This window comes from Salvelinus namaycush, chromosome 34 (assembly GCF_016432855.1).
Source record: "Salvelinus namaycush isolate Seneca chromosome 34, SaNama_1.0, whole genome shotgun sequence".
Classification (NCBI taxonomy): Eukaryota; Metazoa; Chordata; class Actinopteri; order Salmoniformes; family Salmonidae; genus Salvelinus; species Salvelinus namaycush.
Window position 1 is genome coordinate 14,053,035 of NC_052340.1, and position 21,109 is coordinate 14,074,143.

The 21,109-nt window shown below is 42.1% G+C and overlaps 1 protein-coding gene across 1 annotated transcript; it reads right to left on the minus strand.

Moving 5' to 3' along the window:
* Window positions 1–1,391: 1,391 nt before the first annotated feature.
* On the minus strand, window positions 1,392–14,507 carry LOC120029194 (uncharacterized protein C11orf53 homolog). The gene is made up of 5 exons (XM_038974488.1): window positions 14,498–14,507; window positions 12,517–12,617; window positions 5,769–5,808; window positions 2,340–2,635; window positions 1,392–1,790 (listed from the first exon to the last, which is right to left on the minus strand). Exons 1-5 carry the CDS (start codon window positions 14,505–14,507, stop codon window positions 1,392–1,394), a joined length of 846 nt encoding a protein of 281 aa, XP_038830416.1.
* Window positions 14,508–21,109: the final 6,602 nt, after the last annotated feature.

Consider the following 21,109-nt stretch of genomic DNA (forward strand, 5'->3'; position numbering starts at 1 on the left):
CACACACTATATGCCCAATACAATCTATTGCCTTTCCTGATTTATACTGGTAAGGGCCTATGCAATGATCCTACCATGTAGGTTTAAAGCCCATCATCTCCAATGGGTAGTTGAATTGGCGTCTTGACCAACTTCTCACCTTCCATAAAGTAGGACCTAGGCCCATTATCGTAACTGCCAAGAATATTATGCTAGTGTTCTGATATAATATCTAACGTTACAATGTTTTAATTTTTCTTTTCTGGGGTTGCAATTTCCTCCCCATACATTACGCTGGTACCGTAAGAGAAGAGGTAACATGAAACAACTGCGCCATCTAGAGTAGGATATACGTAAGTGGGCTCTCCGTCTTAATTGAATGTAGTGGCAAAATCGTATTTTTTTTCATGTGTAATTTTAGCAAAAAATATGTTTAATTTTCATGCATTTATTGCAGTCTCTTTTATTATATTGGATTTATAATACACATTCTACTGCCCAATACATTATCTATGTTGTTTATTTCTTGAAATGAAAAGCAAAACACAGGAACTGGGAGTATGGTAAATCACTTGCATCTATTGACCAATTCCGTTCCCTGCTTTGTCTCTGAATGTAAAATATTCAGGTATAGATTCCCACTCACTTCTTGAAGAATCCTGTAGATGGTCATCTCTGATTGTCTTTCGTTATATTCAAGACTTTTCTTTGAATTGTCACTGCTGCCTATTACTAGTAATGAATGCATTGCAACAAGCTCCTAAAATATAAAAAACAGAAACAAAAAAACATACACATTCATTACCAAAGCTTCACAGAGTAAAGGCTCACATGAAGCAGATACAGTTGGATAAACTCTGATTTGGTTATTAAAGCTGACAACAAGATGCGATAAAGTAAAGAAGAAGGTTAAAGTAAAACGACCTTTAGCAAAAAATAAATGCTCATTGCAATTGTCGCAATGGCAGTATATCAATTAAAATGATGTTTTCCTAATATAATGACTATATAAAAGCACATCTATTTCAAACATTTGAACACAGGCACAGTTATTCTAGGTCTAACCACTGAATCCTAACTGGTCCTTTACATTGTCACGTGCCCATGCAAAGGGTTCCCACTGGGCACAGAGGTCAATTCAATCTCTATTTTACGTTGGTTCAACATAATTTCATTGAAATGAGGTGTAAACAACATTGATTCAACCATTGTGTGCCCAGTGAGTTAGTTCTTACATACCATAATGTCACCAGGGGACTTAGGAGGGTCAAATAAGGAAACGTTCCACTTTGTACTTCTATAAAAAGATTAGCAAAGTCTACAAAGTCAAATATTTGGACGACAAGGAGCTGAGTCACTTGCATCTGCATTGTTTTGGTTTTCTGTGAAGGACAGGATGTTTCCAAATGGATTTAATAAGACCTCCGAATCTCATATGGCGACCAGGAGCTTCCACCATCTTCTTTCACCCACGAGTGCGTGTCACTATGTGTGGCGAGGGTACTGTCAGAGTCCTCATTAGCTAGAGGGGCCATCTTGGAGGCTAGGTCATTGGAGACAGTCATATAGGAAGGGCATGTGAAAGTGGAGGCAGCAGGGTAAGAGGTGTGGTAGTGTACTTCTTCCAGAGGGTGAAGGGCATAGGGCTGTGCCGAGGCCATGGAGGAGCTACGGGTGGAGCAGCGGTACTGTGACGGGCTCCCGGGAGGGTCGGGGCTGGGCAGGGAGACTGGAACAGAGGTCAGGCCGTCTGTACACAAACCCTCTCCCTGAGTCACTGGGTCTGCCACTGGCTGCTCCCACGAATCTCTCTGTAGGAGCAACAGCCAGAGAAAAGAATAGAGATGATGGAGAAATTACTCTTGTTTGTTGGTTTTGCCGATTGCAGAATGCCCTAAGATGTATGTGTAACAGATGGTTCGGAACCATGCTCATGTGATGATTAACCTTGCTGGAGACCTGAAGACATGTCGGCTCACTGAGCTAATGTCTAGACTTTATCTCAGTGGGCTAACAAAGCCTTGTAGCGCACAGATCTGGGTTTGAACCCAAATCAGTAACATCGGGACACACTTCTCACCTGTGGAATTATATTAATTTTTTCCATCATGCTTGTGTGAAATGTGTGCTCATTTGGATGTACCCTACCCGTTCCAGCCCCCATCCCTATTTACATGCTTTGCGCCATCTCACATCACATAAAAAACAATAACACATAGGGTGTGTTTCCTGGATTTAGCCTTGAACAATTCTTAGTCCAGGATTAGACTTTAAACCATGTTTGAGAAACTGGCCCATAATGTAAAGCCATATCTCAACAGTCCCATTCCATCACTAGTACTGACCACAGAGTGACTTACCAGGAGAAAGTGGGGGGACTCTCCAGAGAAAGGTGGTAGCAGAGTGGACAGGGCTGAGCTGGGGAAGATGGAGCTCCCTCCGGTGGTGAAGGCTGCACTACGGTAGTCTCCGAACGTTTCCGGGTAGTAGCTGTCTATGACGGACTGGTAGCCAGACATGGCCGATGGGTCACAACCTAGAGGCTTGCCACCCAGGGATGAGGAGTAGACCTCGCCCGGGAACTGCTTGGGAGAGAAGTCCGAGTCAGAGATGAAAGGTCGCCTCATGCCGTAGTAGCTAGGGATCATGTGAGACCCTGTTGTAAAGAGAACCAGGGAGAAAACATTAGTAACAAGTGGTCCTGTGTGGCTCGGTTGGTAGAGCATGGTGCTTGCAACGTCAGGATTGTGGGGTACGATTCCGGCTGGGGCCACCCAAAATGTATGCACATGTAACCGATGTGAAATGGCTAACTAGTTAGCGGTGGTGCGCACTAATAGAGTTTCAATCGGTGACGTCACTCGCTTTGAGACCTTGAAGTAGTGGTTCCCCTTGCCCTGCAAGGGCTGCGGCTTTTGTGGAGCGATGGGTAACGATGCTTCGTGGGTGACCGTTGTTGATGTGTGCAGAGGGTCCCTGGTTCGCGCCCGGGTCGGGGCGAGGGGACGGACTAAAGTTAAACTGTTACACACACACTACTGTAAGTCACTTTGGATAAAAGTGTCTGCTAAATGGCAATACTTTACTTGTAGGGAAGGGGGATACTTAGTCAATTGCACAACTGAATGGATTCAATGGAAATGTATTTTCCACATTTAACCCAACCCCTCTGAATCAGAGAGGTGCTGGGGGCTGCCTTAATCGATGTCATCGGCCCCAGGGGTGGAGTTTAACTCCTTTGCTCAAGGACAGAAGGCAGATTTTTTCACCTTGCCGGCTCAGGGACTCAAACAAGCAAGCTTTCGGTTACTGACCGAATGCTCTAACTGCTAAGCTACCTGCCGCCCCATCTAGACGACCTGTCGTCCCATCTAGGTGACCTGCCGCCCCATCTAGGCGACCTTCCGCCCCATCTAGGTGACCTGCCGCCCCATCTAGACGACCTGTCGTCCCATCTAGGTGACCTGCCGCCCCATCTAGACAACCTGTCGCCTCATCTAGACGACCTGTCGCCCCATCTAGACGACCTGTCGCCCCATCTAGGTGACCTTCCGCCCCATCTAGACGACCTGTCGCCCCATCTAGACGACCTGTCGCCCCATCTAGGCGACCTGTCGCCCCATCTAGGTGACCTTCCGCCCCATCTAGGCGACCTTCCGCCCCATCTAGGTGACCTTCCGCCCCATCTAGGCGACCTTCCGCCCCATCTAGACGACCTGTCGCCCATCTAGGTGACCTTCCGCCCCATCTAGGCGACCTTCCGCCCCATCTAGGCGACCTTCCGCCCCATCTAGGCGACCTTCCGCCCCATCTAGGCGACCTTCCGCCCCATCTAGGCGACCTTCCGCCCCATCTAGACGACCTGTCGCCCCATCTAGACGACCTGTCGCCCCATCTAGGCGACCTTCCGCCCCATCTAGGCGACCTTCCGCCCCATCTAGGCGACCTGTCGTCCCATCTAGGCGACCTGCCGCCCCATCTAGGTGACCTGCCGCCCCATCTAGGCGACCTTCCGCCCCATCTAGGCGACCTGCCTTCCCATCTAGGCGACCTTCCGCCCCATCTAGGCGACCTTCCGCCCCATCTAGGCGACCTGTCGTCCCATCTAGGCGACCTGCCGCCCCATCTAGGTGACCTTCCGCCCCATCTAGGCGACCTTCCGCCCCATCTAGGCGACCTTCCGCCCCATCTAGGCGACCTGCCTCCCCATCAAGGCGACCTGTCGTCCCATTTAGGCGACCTGCCTCCCCATCTAGACGACCTGTCGTCCCATTTAGGCGACCTGCCCTCCCCATCTAGACGACCTGCCGCCCCATTTAGGTGACCTGCCGCCCTATCTATGCGACCTGTCGTCCCTTCTAGGCGACCTGTCGTCCCATCTAGGTGACCTGCCACCCCATCAAGGCGACCTGTCGTCCCATTTAGGCGACCTGCCTCCCCATCTAGACGACCTGTCGTTCCATTTAGGCGACTTGCCTCCCCATCTAGGCGACCTGTCGCCCCATCTAGGCGACCTGTCGCCCCATCTAGACGACCTGCCGCCCCATCTAGACGACCTGCCGTCCCATCTAGACGACCTGCCGCCCCATTTAGGCGACCTGCCGCCCCATTTAGGCGACCTGCCGCCCCATTTAGGTGACCTGACGCCCCATTTAGGCGACCTGCCGCCCCATTTAGGCGACCTGCCGCCCCATGTAGGCAACCTGCCGCCCCATTTAGGCGACTTGCCTCCTCATCTAGACGACCTGCCGCCCCATCTAGGCGACCTGTCGCCCCATCTAGACGACCTGTCGCCCCATCTAGACGACCTGTCGTCCCATTTAGGTGACATGCCGCCCCATTTAGGCGACCTGACACCCCATTTAGGTGACCTGCCTCCTCATCTAGACGACCTGCCGCCCCATCTAGGCGACCTGTCGCCCCATCTAGACGACCTGTCGCCCCATCTAGGCGACCTGCCGCCCCATCTAGACGACCTGTCGTCCCATTTAGGTGACATGCCGCCCCATTTAGGCGACCTGACGCCCCATTTAGGTGACCTGCCACCCCATCTAGGCGACATGCCGCCCCATTTAGGCAACCTGCTTCCCCATCTAGGCGACCTGCCGCCCAGGTACAATACATTATGATGATTTTAATGCATTGTAAGATTTGTGCGAAAGGTGCAGCGGTCTAAGGCACTGCATCTCAGTGCTAGAGGCGTCACTACAGACCCTGGTTCGATTCCAGGCTGTATCACAACCGGCCGTGATTGGGAGTCCCTTAGGGCGGTGCAGAATTGGCCCAGCATCGTCCGGGTTAGGGTTTGGCCGGGGTAGGCCGTCATTGTAAATAAGAATTTGTTCTAAACTGACTTGCCTAGTTAAATAAAGGTTAAATAAAATAAAATATATAGATGACACACTTATAATGTAATATTATAATCTCATAAAATCCTGACTAAATAACAAACATTTTGAGTAGGTAAAAAGAGACATAACATATTGTAAACCTTATGAAGGCTCATAAAAAGCCTGCAGGAAAACGTTTCTACTGGGCAGTAGCTATCAGAACAAAGCATACAATATAATTGGAGTACAAATTCATAGCTCTGGTGGTTACTGTTAACAACAAAACAAGCCTTCACAAGCCTTCACCAGTAAATGGGTTTTATTCTACTTTTTCAGAACTTTGCATGTAAATGTGACATTTAAAAGCTGTCTATAATACTGTACCTCCCTTACCTCAAACACTATTAGGAGAGTTGATAGGTCAAATAATTACATCATTTACGCAGAGATTTTTCTCACCTGGCATTTGAACAAATGATGATTGGCTGGATGTTCCTCCCTACAAATGAAAGAACAGACAAACATAAACCCCTGGATCCATGGCATTATGAGAACAGGTCTGATTGTGGTAACACATATCATGCCACCACACACGCGCTGAGGAAGGCACAAGCCGAAGCGTATGTCAGTGTGTGGTCTATTAAGACATGTTGGTATGATATAAAGAAAATTAAAACAAAGCTTCAAGAATTGCAACTTACAGTGCATTCGGAAAGAATTCAGACCCCTCGAATTTTTCAAGATTTTGTTACATTACAGCCTTATTCTAAAATTGATTAAATTGTGGGGGTTTTTCTCACACAATACTCCATTATGACAAAGCTAAAACAGGTTTTTTTAAATGTTTGCAAATGTATTAAAAATAAAAAACAGAAATATAGCATTCAGACCCTTTGCTCAGTACTTTGTTGAAGCACCTTTGGCAGCGATTCCAGCCTCAAGTCTTCTTGTGTATTATGCTACAAGCTTGGCATACCTGTATTTGGAGAGTTTCTCCCATTTCTTCTCTGCAGATCTTCTCAAGCTCTGTAAGGTTAGATGGGAAGTGTTGCTGCACAGCTATTTTCAGGTCTCTCCAGGGATGTTCGATCGGGTTCAAGTCTGGGCTCTGGCTGGGCCAATCAAGGATATTCAGAGGCTTCTCCCAAAGCCACTTCTGTGTTGTCTTGGCTGTGTGCTTAGGGTCGTTGTTCTATTGGAAGGTGAATCTTCACCCCAGTCTGATGTCCTGAGTGCTCTGAAGCAGGTTTTCATGAAGGATCTCTCTGTACTTTGCTCTGTTCATCTTTCCTTCGATCCTGACTAGTCTCCCAGTCCCTGCCGCTGAAAAACATCCCCACAAGGGCCTCCCGAGTGGCGCAGCGGTCTAAGGAACTTCATCTCAGTGCTCGAGGCTTCACGACAGACCCAGGTTTGATCCCGGGCTGTATCACAACCGGTTGTGATCGAGAGTCCCATAGTGCGGTGAACAATTGGCCCAGTGTCATCCGGCTTAGGGGAGGGTTTGGCCGGGGGGGCTTTACTTGTCTCATCGTGCTCTAGCGACTCCTTGTTGAACAGTGTTTCCTCTGACACGTTGGTGCGGCTGGTTAAGCGGGCGGGTGTTAAGAAGTGCGGTTAGGTGGTCATGTTTTGGAGGATGCATGACTCGACCTTCGCCTCCCGAGCCTATTGGGGAGTTGCAGCGATGAGACAAGATCGAAATTGGGGAGAAAAGGGGGTAAAAAAACATCCCCACACCATGATGCTGCCACCACCATGCTTCACCGTAGGGATGGTGCCAGGTTTCCTCCAGACGTGACTCTTGGCATTCAGGCCAAAGAGTTCAATCAGGGTTTCATCAGACCAGAGAATCTTGTTTCTCATGGTCTGAGAGTCCTTTAGGTGCCATTTGGCAAACTCCAAGTGGGCTGTCATGTGCCTTTTACTGAGGAGTGGCTTCCGTCTGGCCACTCTACCATAAAGGCCTGATTGGTGGAGTGCTGCAGAGATGTTAATCCTTCTGGAAGGTTCTCCCATCTCCAAAGAGGACCTCTGAAGCTTTGTCAGAGTGATCATTGGGTTCTTGGTCACCTCCCTGACCAAGGCCCTTCTCCAGCTGATTGCTCAATTTGGCAGGTGGCCAGCTCTAGGAAGAGTATTGGTTCCAAACTTCTTCCATTTAAGAATGATGGAGGCCACTGTATTCAATTTCGAGTCTCATAGCAAAGGGTCTGAATACTTAAAAAAGGTATTTCAGCTTTTTCTTTTTTAATAAATTTGCAAAACTTCCAAAAATAACTGTTTTCACTTAGTCATTATGGGGTATTGTGTGTAGATTTATGAGGAAAAACATTAATTATTTTAGAATAAGGCTGTAATGTAACAAAATGTGGGAAAAGCCAAGATGTCTGAATACTTAGCGAATGCACTCTATATCCAAGTGATGGTAACACTTTATTTGGATAGTCTGTAGAGCATCTACAGATGGACTATCTACACTCTTAGAAAAAGTAGAATCATATAGGTTTCTTCGGTTTTGTCACGATCGTCTTGAGGATAATGAGTGGACCAAGGCGCAGCGTGTGAAAAATACATATTCTTTTATTAGGAAGACAAAAACGAACGAAAACAAAACAACAAACATGACGCTATGCAAGACTAAGTGCTAACATGCAACATAGACATAGACAATTACCCACAACAGCCCAATGCTTATGGCTGCCTTAAATATGTCTCCCAATCAGAGACAAATGAATGACAGCTGTCTCTGATTGAGAACCATTCAGGCAACCATAGACATACCTAGAAACCTACACTCAACACTAACCCATACACTCTAACAAAACCCCCTAGACACTACAACCACCCAAGACAAGACAAAAACACAAACATCCCCCCTGTCACACCCTGACCTAACCAAAATATTACAGAAAATAAAGATAACTAAGGCCAGGGCGTGACAGGTTTGTCCCCATAGGGGAAATCCATAGATTAGGGCCGAATGCATTTAATTCAATTGACTGATTTCATTATATTAACTGTAACTCAGTAAAGTATTTTAAATTGTTGCATGTTGCATTTATATCTGGTGCACCTGTGTATTGATCATGCTGTTTAATCAGCTTGTTGATATGCCACACCTGTCAGGTGGATGGATCATAATTTTTTTTTTTGTAAAAATGACACAATCACACTTACACCACTTTACAGAATTAATTCAATTCCTGAATCAACACTATAAAAGTTACACTGAAAATCAACACTAGGTAACACTGGCCAAGTGGCCAATTTGCTGTGTACCATACAATACACTGCTGGTTCACTCAGACTCCATACTATTCTCCTACTCACTGCTCAATAAAATAACAGAAAATACTTGTTTGAAAAATGTTTATCTTGGCAAAGATATCAACTATGTCAGTAGTGTATATGTAAAATGATCAAGGGAATACCAGAAACATTTACAAATATTCCCATATACTGTAAGTACAATTTAAAACATTCTCACATCTATCTTTTTAAACTGATCAGATTACTCAAAGTCCTGATGTTAAAGTTTAAACATTGAGGTAAACACTAATTCTCAGGCACTATTCAAAAGAATAATACAAAAAATACAATAAAAAAATCTTATTCAGATTCAAAAGGGTTCTACATAGAACCCTTCTTCCCTTCCAAAGAATCCTTCTTTCCTTCCAAAGAATCATCAAAGAACCCTTTCTTTAAAAAACGGTTCTTAGCATGAAAAAAGTTCTGGGTAGAACCCGTTGCCTTATAAAGAACCCTCGTCTTCCAAAAAGGGTTCTTCAGATGAAAATTGTTCTTGGTTTACCCAATCTCTCTGCAAATAACCCTTTTGGAACCCTTTTTTCTAAGAGTGTACAGTAACATTTCAACTACCTATCTCCTAACCCTAGCCCTTATTCTAAACCTAACCCTAACTGTAACCTTAGCAAGCAGTTGCTTATCAACAGATAGTCAGTTGCTTATCAGTAGATAGTTTGTTGATAGTATGATAATCTGTAGAGCAGCAACAGATGGACTAGCCCCAAAAAGTGTGACCCAAATGAATGCAGGCCTTTTTCATGTTTGATGTGAACACATAACATGGACAGTAACAAAGTGTACAGTGACATTCTGTGAAAAAAAGTCATGAACATTATCATCATAGACTGGAAAAAAAAACATAATTAACTTTTATAGCAGTGTCACGTTTATGATAGCATTACGAAGAGCTTATAATGCAGAAGTCAGAATGATTTATGGGGTTTAATACACTTCTGAATGGCTTTATTATCCTCTTGGGTGCCGTGGAGTCTGAAGTAAAGGTATACTGTAGAAAGGACGAGTCTTTATGGTGTCTACGGTTATTGAAGACAGATTTTGCATGACATTTATAGCAAGCTTGTTAGAATGTATAGTATAAATGTTTGTAGGGTTAGAAAAGGGATATATGCTTACAGGGATTTGTTTTAAAGAGACACACACACACAGCGAGGGTTAGAAAGGAGGACAAGCTCTCTTTTGTTTGCATATTGCAAACATGAAAGAGTTGATTTTAAGGCTGTGTTGGCTGGAAGGCAAGCAAATTTTGAGGGTTGGATTTGAATACAATTTGCCCATGCCAAGACTTCCCCATGTGGACCAGGTCAATGCCTCAGTGCTTCTCTGAAGGCTGCGTATGGAAATCATGTTGTTAAAGCCTCATGTTCTCCCAGTTCACAGCAAAGCACCTGATGGAGAGACACAATAAACCTGCATGGGGAGGCTAACAATTACCCAGGGCCGTTTCTAACATTTTGGGGGCCCTAAGCAAGATTTTGTTGGGGGGCACGAAATAAGAGGAAAACTGCTGATGCACTACCAAAAAAAATCATAATAATTGAGGTTTCGCTAATGCTTTGAAAAGGTACTGCAACTACCAACCAACATCCCCAGACACAGGTCTTACTAAAGAGATGATCTGTGAAGCATGTTGGGCTGCAATGTGTTGTATGACAGTTACATTTTTATATGCTGCCGTATTTGGTGAAAAGGCTGTCCTTAAGGGAAACCAGTTACCAGTCAAAATGTTGTCCTTATAAGAACAAGAATTTGGGGGCAAACTAGTGTGCAGATATTTTAGTTCTACATGACTATTTACTCTGATTCATTATTTTAAGTGTGCATACCCGAGTGTTTACAATTGAAAAGTACTCTTTCCTCCACAATAACACAACAGTGAAGGTACACTGGTTGGCCGGCTAGCCCTAATAATGCCCAAACCTCAGTCAGTTTTGCATATAGCATAGTAAGTGAGTAAAGAAGAGCTGGCTAATACCATTTCTCTCTCAGCATTCCTTGAGGTCTAGGTCTAGGATACAACGCATATCTTACTTGTGCCACGATATTAGAGTAATGCACAAATTAATAGAGCAGTGTATCTATGGTGATATCTCTTTAATATTCTTCTTTATGATACTTGAAGATCATTATTACTTGAGATTGTGTAAGATGGTCTTTGTCCTGTCATTGAGGCAGCATGCCTGTTGTCAAAGACATTTCCCTTTGATTTCTATGGGTTCATGTTGTGACTTGAATTGAATCACTTTGTGGCTAAAGTTTGCCAATGTCTATCAATGGCCTTTCTCTCTAGGATAAAAGACTGCAAACTAGAATGAGAGAGAGAGAGCATAAGAGAAAGTCTAGGCAACCTTTAGATAGTGTGGCCCTGTTATCTGAATGTGTCTTTAGTCCGTATTGTTCACCCATGAACCTGGGTACACACCTCTCATGTGTACAAAAGAAGACCGAGAATCTACTAGATTAAAACATTAACACACAGTATCATTGGATATGTAGTATAATTTTGTCTTTAATCACACAAATCCAATCTAATTTTGCATTAAGTCAAAACTGTTGATGGCATAGTAACACTGGGGTCTTACCAATCCATCCACAAGATGTTATCTGTAACTCTGAGTTAATAGTATTAACTTAATACTGTGAATTAAGAATGACAGAACTCAAGTCTATTACATTTTCGCTTTCAAGCAGAGCTTTCGGTGGTGGCATTGGCAACATCGATCTAGTTTTGTTTAGGAAAACAGTGACTCATCATTATTAAGCAATAAGAGCAGTACTTCCTGGTGTTGTGATCTTTGCTGCAGTTTGCTTTGGACACATTGCCCCCTGAGAGATCCTTTCCAACCTGGCTTTGGCAAACCTGTGACATTTTTGCAAGAGCAATACATAACATTACTATAAATTTATTATTCAAATGTTTTTGGAGGATAAATGACATATCACATTTAACGCAATCTTCCTTTTATGACTAGATTCAACACCACATTTAGTATTGTTCTGCCACAAAGGTTGTTTCTTGATATTCAAAACAAACTGTAATCTGTGGAGATTTAACATGAATTTAAGTGGGGGGGTTTTCTACAAAAAATGATTGATGTTTCTGAAGAGCCATACAGTCCAGACATGGAAGGATGGTCACAGAGTGTGAAAGCATGTCTTATGGCTTACGATGTTGAAACTCATGGCATCTACCTCACAGTTTGTCTATCCCTTATCAGGATCTGTCCATGAAGAGTGTAGTTACTGTCTAGTGAGTGCCAATGGTAAAGGTAACAGAAAACAAATGGAGTCCTGTAAAGGGCATTGACAGGTAGCTTGGGAGATGAAAAACTTTTCCTGTTTGCTCAGGCAGATGTCTCATAGGCCGATTTCGCTGTGTCTGAGGCAACAATGGCTAGCTTGTCTGCGGCCTGCATGGAGAACAATATCGGTCGGCAGGTGTGCGAGAATCTGACTTTGCATAGACCAACCTGGCAGACCGAAAAGGGTTTGTGTTAGCTATCCTCCTCACGACTGCTAGAGTTCATGACCATTAGCCATTGCGTATTATTGTTGTCCTGCTCATTGTGGGGTTTTCATGGGTCTGCTTGGCTTTGTTTTTCTCTCTTAAACCCAATGTTCTGGTATTTACCCATAGGCTTAGCTTTCACTCATGGCTGAGAAGTGGAGAAATAAAGATACACTGCCGAGGGACTTATAGGTAGGCATTATGGACATGATTCGTTAGTATACAAAATAAGCCCAAATGTAAATAAGGCTGAAGATTGAAGGACAACACCCTATTGTCTCGCCAACAGACATCAACTGTCTGGTTATATGTCAGTGAAAGAAAGAAGACAATACAAAAGCGAATCACGCTTGATGTACTTGGAGTACTCACACTGTATCTTGGTCCATTTGTTTGACTTTGTCGTTTCTCTGCCAGTAGATCTTTCACTGTGTGCTTGACCCTCACCCCTTGATAGACCCTTTTAGAATACTCTGGAGAAAAAGAGAGAGAAATATTTCACACACACACACACACACACACACACACACACACACGTGCGCAGAGATATAATTGACTCATTATTTGAGTGTGAAGTAATACAAGTTAATCCATTATTCTACACTCATTATTCTGTGGAGGTTATTGAAAACAACCTCCATCCAGTACACTCCTAACACAAGGATAGCCTACAATTGTAGTTATATTGATACAAAGGTTTAACATTTGCCTCAAGTACATTGCTAGAACAAATTCTATGAACCTCCTTGAAGTATATGAAAAACAGGCTAGAAAAACTATTATTTTCAGGAGGCCTGAATTAAACATAGGAAAGGGGAAGGGGGATACCTAGTAAGTTGTACAACTGAATGCCTTCAACTGAAATGTGTCTTCCGCATTTAACCCAACCCCTCTGAATCAGAGAGGTGCGGGGGGCTGCCTTAATCGACATCCACGTCTTCGGTGCCCGGGGAACAATGGGTTAACTGCCTTGCTCAGGGGCAGAACGACAGGTGTCAGCTCGGGGATTCAATCCAGCAAACTTTCGGTTACTGGCCCAACGCTCTAATATGCTATTCACTTATTGTGTTCTCTGTTTTGGATCACTTATATTGTAAGTATTTTTTAAATTAGCTTGAAGTAAGTATCTCCAAATTGTACTTACTCAAAGTAAAATATAAATATAACACAAGTACAATATATTGCTGGTTATGTATTTTTCAGATAACATACTGGTCCTGCTTAGTGCTAGTCCTCACTCATTCCTACAAACATGTATTCATTTGAATTTTCACAGTTTTATGCATAGCTGAATTGCCTTTTGAGATATGTGTAAAGGGCATGGAAATTGTCTTTGGCTTTGGTCAATGCAAATTGACTGTTAAAAAAAAGCTATTTAGTACAAACGTCATTGTCTAACAGTGATTACATTTTTATACACTGGATAGCCCCTCACACATTTTAAATAGTCTAAATAGCCCTAGTGATAGAAGTATCAAAAGTATCAATATTTATTCGTAAATACATCATAAATCTCAACAGCAAATATGTCTCCAGCCTGATTTGTAGGCAAATCCCCCCTGAACATATTCCTAGTGAGCATACTATAGACTATATTTGCAATTTAACATGCAAAAGGAAATCACATGCAAAAAAAACAGTACAGTATGTAAAAGATCCCAGCTTTATGAATGGAGTCTTAAGATAAGTTTCTATTTTACTATAGCCATCATATGGCCAAACAGTTTTGAAATTCAGAAATTGATGTTGGATCATAATGATATCATTTTCTAGGTGTTGCAGTTTGATATCTAACTGAATTATTTATGAATTGAAAAGAGGGTTTGGGTACCGGAAATCCAACACCGAAACAATATTTGCATACTATTCAGCATCATCATGTCCTTTATGCTTTGCACTAGTCACAGCTAAGCAATGCCATCTTTAGATATAAATCATAGACATTCATATTTATGTTGATATGTCACACTGTTACCATATTTCCCGATGCAGTACTCTACAGTACTATACTTTCAGTTTTGTTAGTATGAAAAATACAATCCAATACACCAATCCAATACCTTACAAAGCACAATGTTAGCTTTACAGTACATTTCATTCATTCACTTTTTTTATATTGAAGGATACTAGTCAATTCCAAAAACAACAATGGCATAAACCAGATTGTTATGCTAGTTGACAGCATAAACCAATAACAAATAAAAAATATATATTTTTAATTATGTCATTATCACCCCCTTAAATAAGATGGCATAAAATGTCTATGGATGATGATAGTTTTGTCAAAGCAATATACTATGAAAGTATCTCATAAATGATTATGAATCAGTGTTATGGTTGCATTTAGCCTTACCGGTTTCCATGATGCTGCAGTTTCAGGTCTGGTACTACAAAGATTGAGAAGGCCAATCCTCTATTCCAGTGAAAGTGTAGCTGTACCAATGCTCAAAATCATACTAAAGACAAGCCTTTTCCACCTCTGGAAACGTTTACGGAATCCTTCGCACACTCCACTGATGGAGAATGTATGGAGTTTTTCAAATGACCTTTTTCCATGCAAATGATTGGTAGGACGTTTTTTGACTATTTGCATCTACAGTCTAGATTAGAGGAGAGCGTCTAAGAGACTCATCGGAAGGCATTCTATTTCGTTCCACTGAATCATGTTGTAATAGTTCTTTAGGTCTATTTGGGCTCCCACATTTTTAAACACTATCAATGTACAGTAAAAGCTTGAAATGATATATCAAAGAAGTTTCAGTCACACTTCAAGTAAAGGAAACAGGTGTAACGATTTAGTTCCCTATTTTGTTATGAGCATGTTTGAGACCTTATGAAGTCTCATAATAATGTGTTATGTAATAATGCATTATACAGTGGGGCAAAAAAGTATTTAGTCAGCCACCAATTGTGCAAGTTCTCCCACTTAAAAAGATGAGAGAGGCCTGTAATTTTCATCATAGGTACACTTCAACTATGACAGAGAAAACGAGGGGAAAAAATCCAGAAAATCACATTGTAGGATTTTTAATGAATTTATTAGCAAATTATGGTGGAAAATAAGTATTTGGTCACCTACAAACAAGCAAGATTTCTGGCTATCACTGACCTTTAACTTCTTCTTTAAGAGGCTCCTCTGTCCTCCACTCGTTACCTGTATTAATGGCACCTGTTTGAACTTGTTATCAGTATAAAAGACACCTGTCCACAACCTTAAACAGTCACACTCCAAACTCCACTATGGCCAAGACCAAAGAGCTGTCAAAGGACACCAGAAACAAAATTGTAGACCTGCACCAGGCTGGGAAGACTGAATCTGCAATAGGTAAGCAGCTTGGTTTGAAGAAATCAACTGTGGGAGCAATTATTAGGAAATGGAAGACATACAAGACCACTGATAATCTCCCTCAATCTGGGGCTCCACGCAAGATCTCACCCCGTGGGGTCAAAATGATCACAAGAACGGTGAGCAAAAATCCCAGAACCACACGGGGGGACCTAGTGAATGACCTGCAGAGAGCTGGGACCAAAGTAACAAAGCCTACCATCAGTAACACACTACGCCGCCAGGGACTCAAATCCTGCAGTGCCGGACGTGTCCCCCTGCTTAAGCCAGTACATGTTCAGGCCCGTCTGAAGTTTGCTAGAGAGCATTTGGATGATCCAGAAGAAGATTGGGAGAATGTCATATGGTCAGATGAAACCAAAATAGAACTTTTTGGTAAAAACTCAACTCGTCGTGTTTGGAGGACAAAGAATGCTGAGTTGCATCCAAAGAACACCATACCTACTGTGAAGCATGGGGGTGGAAACATCATGCTTTGGGGGGGCTGTTTTTCTGCAAAGGGACCAGGACGACTGATCCGTGTAAAGGAAAGAATGAATGGGGCCATGTATCGTGAGATTTTGAGTGAAAACCTCCTTCCATCAGCAAGGGCATTGAATATGAAACGTGGCTGGGTCTTTCAGCATGACAATGATCCCAAACACACCGCCCGGGCAACGAAGGAGTGGCTTCGTAAGAAGCATTTCAAGGTCCGGGAGTGGCCTAGCCAGTCTCCAGATCTCAACCCCATAGAAAATCTTTGGAGGGAGTTGAAAGTCCGTGTTGCCCAGCAACAGCCCCAAAACATCACTGCTCTAGAGGAGATCTGCATGGAGGAATGGGCCAAAATACCAGCAACAGTGTGTGAAAACCTTGCGAAGACTTACAGAAAACGTTTGACCTCTGTCATTGCCAACAAAGGGTATATAACAAAGTATTGAGAAACTTTTGTTATTGACCAAATACTTATTTTCCACCATAATTTGCAAATAAATTCATTAAAAATCCTACAATGTGATTTTCTGGATTTTTTTTCTCATTTTGTCTGTCATAGTTGAAGTGTACCTATGATGACAATTACAGGCCTCTCTCATCTTTTTAAGTGGGAGAACTTTCACAATTGGTGGCTGACTAAATACTTTTTTTGCCCACTGTACCTGTCAGCCTTAAGTCAAGTGTTAGAGGTTTGTCTGTTCTTACAGGATGGTATCACTTAGAAAGTCAGAGGAGAAACAATGTCTGCACAAGCTGCATGATCAGTATAACATACTGTATTCAGGAGGTTGCATATCCTCCACATGATACCTTCCAAGTTCAGAGAATATACAGCCAGGTCCATAATTATTGGCACCCTCTATAAAGATGAGGGAAAAAGTCTGTATATATATATTTTTTTTTCTTTACAAATAATTAGTTATTTTGTATGCTCGACAAAAATTGGGAGATTATTTTATACTAATACAATTGTTTAGAGAAAGAGATTTTGTTTAAGAAGTAAAAAAAAAAAAAAAAAAAATAGGGGTCAAAATTATTGGCACCGATGTTTTCAATACTCTAGCACACTCCCCTTGCGAGAATAGCGACACAGCCTTTTTCTAACATGTTTTATGAGATTGGAGAACTCATCGGGAGGGGTCTTAGACCATTCCTCCATAAGGAATCTTTCCAGAGCCTTAATATCCTTCATCTGCTCTTATGGACTGACCTCTTCAGTTCAAACCACAGGTTTTCAATGGGGTCCAAGTCCGGAGACTGAGACGGCCATTGGAAAATGTTGATTTAGTGATCAGTTAACCATTTCTTTGTAGATTTTGATTATTGCTTGGGGTTATTGTCTTGCTGGAAGATCCACTGCGGCCAAGTGTCAGCTTCCTGGCAGAAGCAACCAGGTTTTTGGTTAAAATGTCCTGGTACTTGGTAAAGTTCATGATGCAGTTGACCTTAGCAAGAGCCTCAGGACTAATGGAAGCTAATAACATCAAATATCCACCACTATATTTTACCATAGGTATGAGGTACTTCTCTGCATATGCTTCTGTTTTTCAACGTCAAACCCACCACTGGTGTGCGTGGCCAAAGAGAGCTCTATTTTCATGTCATCTGACCATAGCACCGGTTCCAATCCAAGTGCCAATGCCGTTTATTAAATTCCAGGCGGTGCTATGCTGTTGGGGAAACAGCTTGAGTCACACAAAGTGGAATATAACTTTGTGGATACAGTTCAGAATGACACAATTTCATGTATAGGCCTACAACATCCAAAGACTTACATCACTATACTGAGAGCTTTGCCGTTTAAAGAAATATGGATTTGGGTGTCAGATGAGGCTGGTGGGATGAGCTATAGGAGGACATGCTCATTGTAATGGCTGGAATGGAATAAATGGAACAGAGTCAAACATGTGGTTTCCAAGTTTGATTTGTTTGATAGTGTAAAGTGTATTCTATTCTAGCCATTTCTTTGAGCCTGTCCTCCTGTAGCTCCTCCCACCAGCCTCCTCTGTTAGGTGTTTGTTGTTCATGTTTATTAGAACCCCGATACTGCACGAGGATCAGGCAGTGATTCACTGTTTGGGGTAAGTTTATAAAAACAAAGGTGTCTGCACCCGTCTATAACATGCCATTTACATCCAAAATAGGTATTTGGTTGTGAAAAATAAAACTTCTCCTTTAACTACCTTGCTGGCTGTCTCCAAGTCCACACAGCCAACAAATAAAAATTGTACTCAGGATACCTACACTTTGGCACAATATAGAGACTGGATAAAGGATTTGTCAACTGTGAATTTGACTGCTAGGTGTGGTGTAGGAAAGTAGCAGCTCCGTCCCTGTCTTTCCCTCTGTCTGGCTAGAAAAGGAAACACCATCTGGAAAGAAACAGATGGAGGCGCATTCCCTATAGCAGAGAGGAAGAGGCTAAGCTAGAGGATTTACTCTGCCCAAAATCTGTCCGAGTGAGATAAGCCCTTTTTTGTTTGGAGGTCTATGAGAGTGACGAGTAATGTGAGGCTTATTTGATAGAGTAGAAGTTTCGCAATGTTTAGGCTGTTACAAATGTACTGATATAAGTGAATGCACGAGTCATTCCGGCAACTTTGAGAAAAAAACTACTTAGTTGTGCCTGTTGTTCACACACACACACACACACACACACACACACACACACACACACACACACACACACACACACACACACACACACACACACACACACACACACACACACACACACACACACACACACATCTGCCCCCTCATTGGCTAGAATGGTCCCACCTGATCTCGGCTGCAATCTTTGAGGACATGTATTTCCATTGTTCGAGCGGTCACTAGGCTATCTTGTGAATATAATAGATCCTCTTTGCCTATAGTCACAACTGCAACCAATCAGAAAAGACAAACAATTAATTCAAACAGACCAATTACCTCACCCATCACACTCATATGGCTACCATAATTCACAGAATAGAGGCACCTCCACCTTCTAGCTGGAAAATGGGACATTATTCTTTTTTTCTTCTTGCAAATATATATATATATATATGAATATATACATACACACATACATACATACACATGTAAATACATACATACATACATTCATACATACATATATACATACATACATACATACATACATACATACATACATACATACATACATACATACATACACATATAAATACATACATACATACATACATTCATACATACATACATACATACATACATACATACATACATACATTCATACATACATACATACATACATACATACATACATACATACATACATACATACATACATACATACATATAAATACATACATATTTTTTATTTAATATATTTCCTTTATTACCCCCCAACCCTACCACCCCTTCCCCAATTGGAGCAAACTAGTGAACAACAACGCTTAGGCCTGTATTTCCAGCTTACATACTATACTCATTTTATGGACACAGTCTATTTTACAATAGTTTTATTTTGTTTGTTTTTAACTCTTGTCCTTCCTCTAAATTCAACCTCTCCCATATAATACAGATGTCCATCTGGTTTGATTTCTATTTGCCATAGATTTCAAACTGTGCTCTTTCAAAAAAGTTCTTAACCTATATACGTTTTACGGGCACAGTATGTTTTATGTTAGTTATCTTGTTGTTATTAGTCCCAACCTTCAGCTCCATTCAACCCCTCCCATCTATCTCTTAACACTATCCATATTGGATTTATATTTGCCATATATTTTTCAACTGTGCTGTGATGCTTCACAAAAGTTCTGAACCTTTCTGTTCTCATTGTTCCTACAGATTGAAAATTGAAAATATATTATTTTGCTAAAAGTACTATTATATTATTTATCGATTGACTATGACTTTTCAGATCACCCAGTAGTGCTATATTCTTATAGGGAATGTGAAAAAGCATATTGTGGACATTCTCTCTCTCTCTAAATGGATGCAGAAGTCCTAATAATGAAGATGAAGTATTTCAGTAAAGCTTTACATCACAATTAGCGTATTACTTTAATTACTGTAAGCCTAGATACCTGTTATCTGTGTGAGGGTCTGTTACACTGTTGGACTAAAGTGATGATAGGCTAAATGGCTATGGTTTGGGCCTGGCGTTTTTTTCAGACCATGTGACTTTACCAGGAAAAACAACTCTGGGTGATAGATAGGTATTGTACAGTCTCGTTAGTCAGTCTGTCTGTAACGAGATAATACTATGTAACATCACGTGGCTATGGGGAGACTGTGTTAGCTCAGCTGGTCTTGCTGTGGTGGGATGATGTTATGCTAGTTGACAGTTGTGTGGCGTTATCAGTGACTCATTGCTTCCAGAGAGATAAGCCAGTGGCCTAGCGCACGGCTCTTCCTTGAACACCCGACACCTAATAGGCAACAGGAAGGGATGTGGAAGACCTGCCTGGAATTACTACTGGCTGACTCTCATTCTACTGGACTCTGAGGTATTACAGTAAAGCAAACCCAAGGTAATGCAAACCCAGCGTCTCCTTCCTGTCCGTATTTTTTTTTTTACACACTCAACAAGCACCGGCAATTTGAAGTAGCCAAAGCAACCAATATTGTTTTATTACTTGCTCTGAGTACAAATCGTATTATTTATTTTTTAAACATATCCTATTTTCACCTATGTGCGCAAATAAAGACGTACAACATCTCTTGAGTCACAGTGTTGTATGGTGTCTACTAAAGTTTGGACTGCGTACCCACAACATTTTAAAAGATTGTCAAATCTGACCTCCAGTGGAAACCTTTGGACATTACACCTGGAAAGGTGCAGCTCCTCAAAGTGGATTTCTGCCAGAGGAGGCTGGTGGGATGAGCTATAGGAGGACAGGCTCATTGTAATGGCTGGAATGGAATAAATGCAACAGACTCAAACATGTGGTTTCTATATGTTTTATTTGATTTGTTTGATATCGTAAAATGTATTCCATTCCAGCCATTACAATGAGCCTGTCCTCCTATAGCTCACCCCACCAGCCTCCTCTGATTTATGCAATACAATCTTAAAATCAGATAGATTGGGTCTGTATTTATGTGATAGACATCCATAAATTGCTACGTTTCTAATGCAGTACAAACATTGCATAAGATATGGCAGTTGGTAATAGG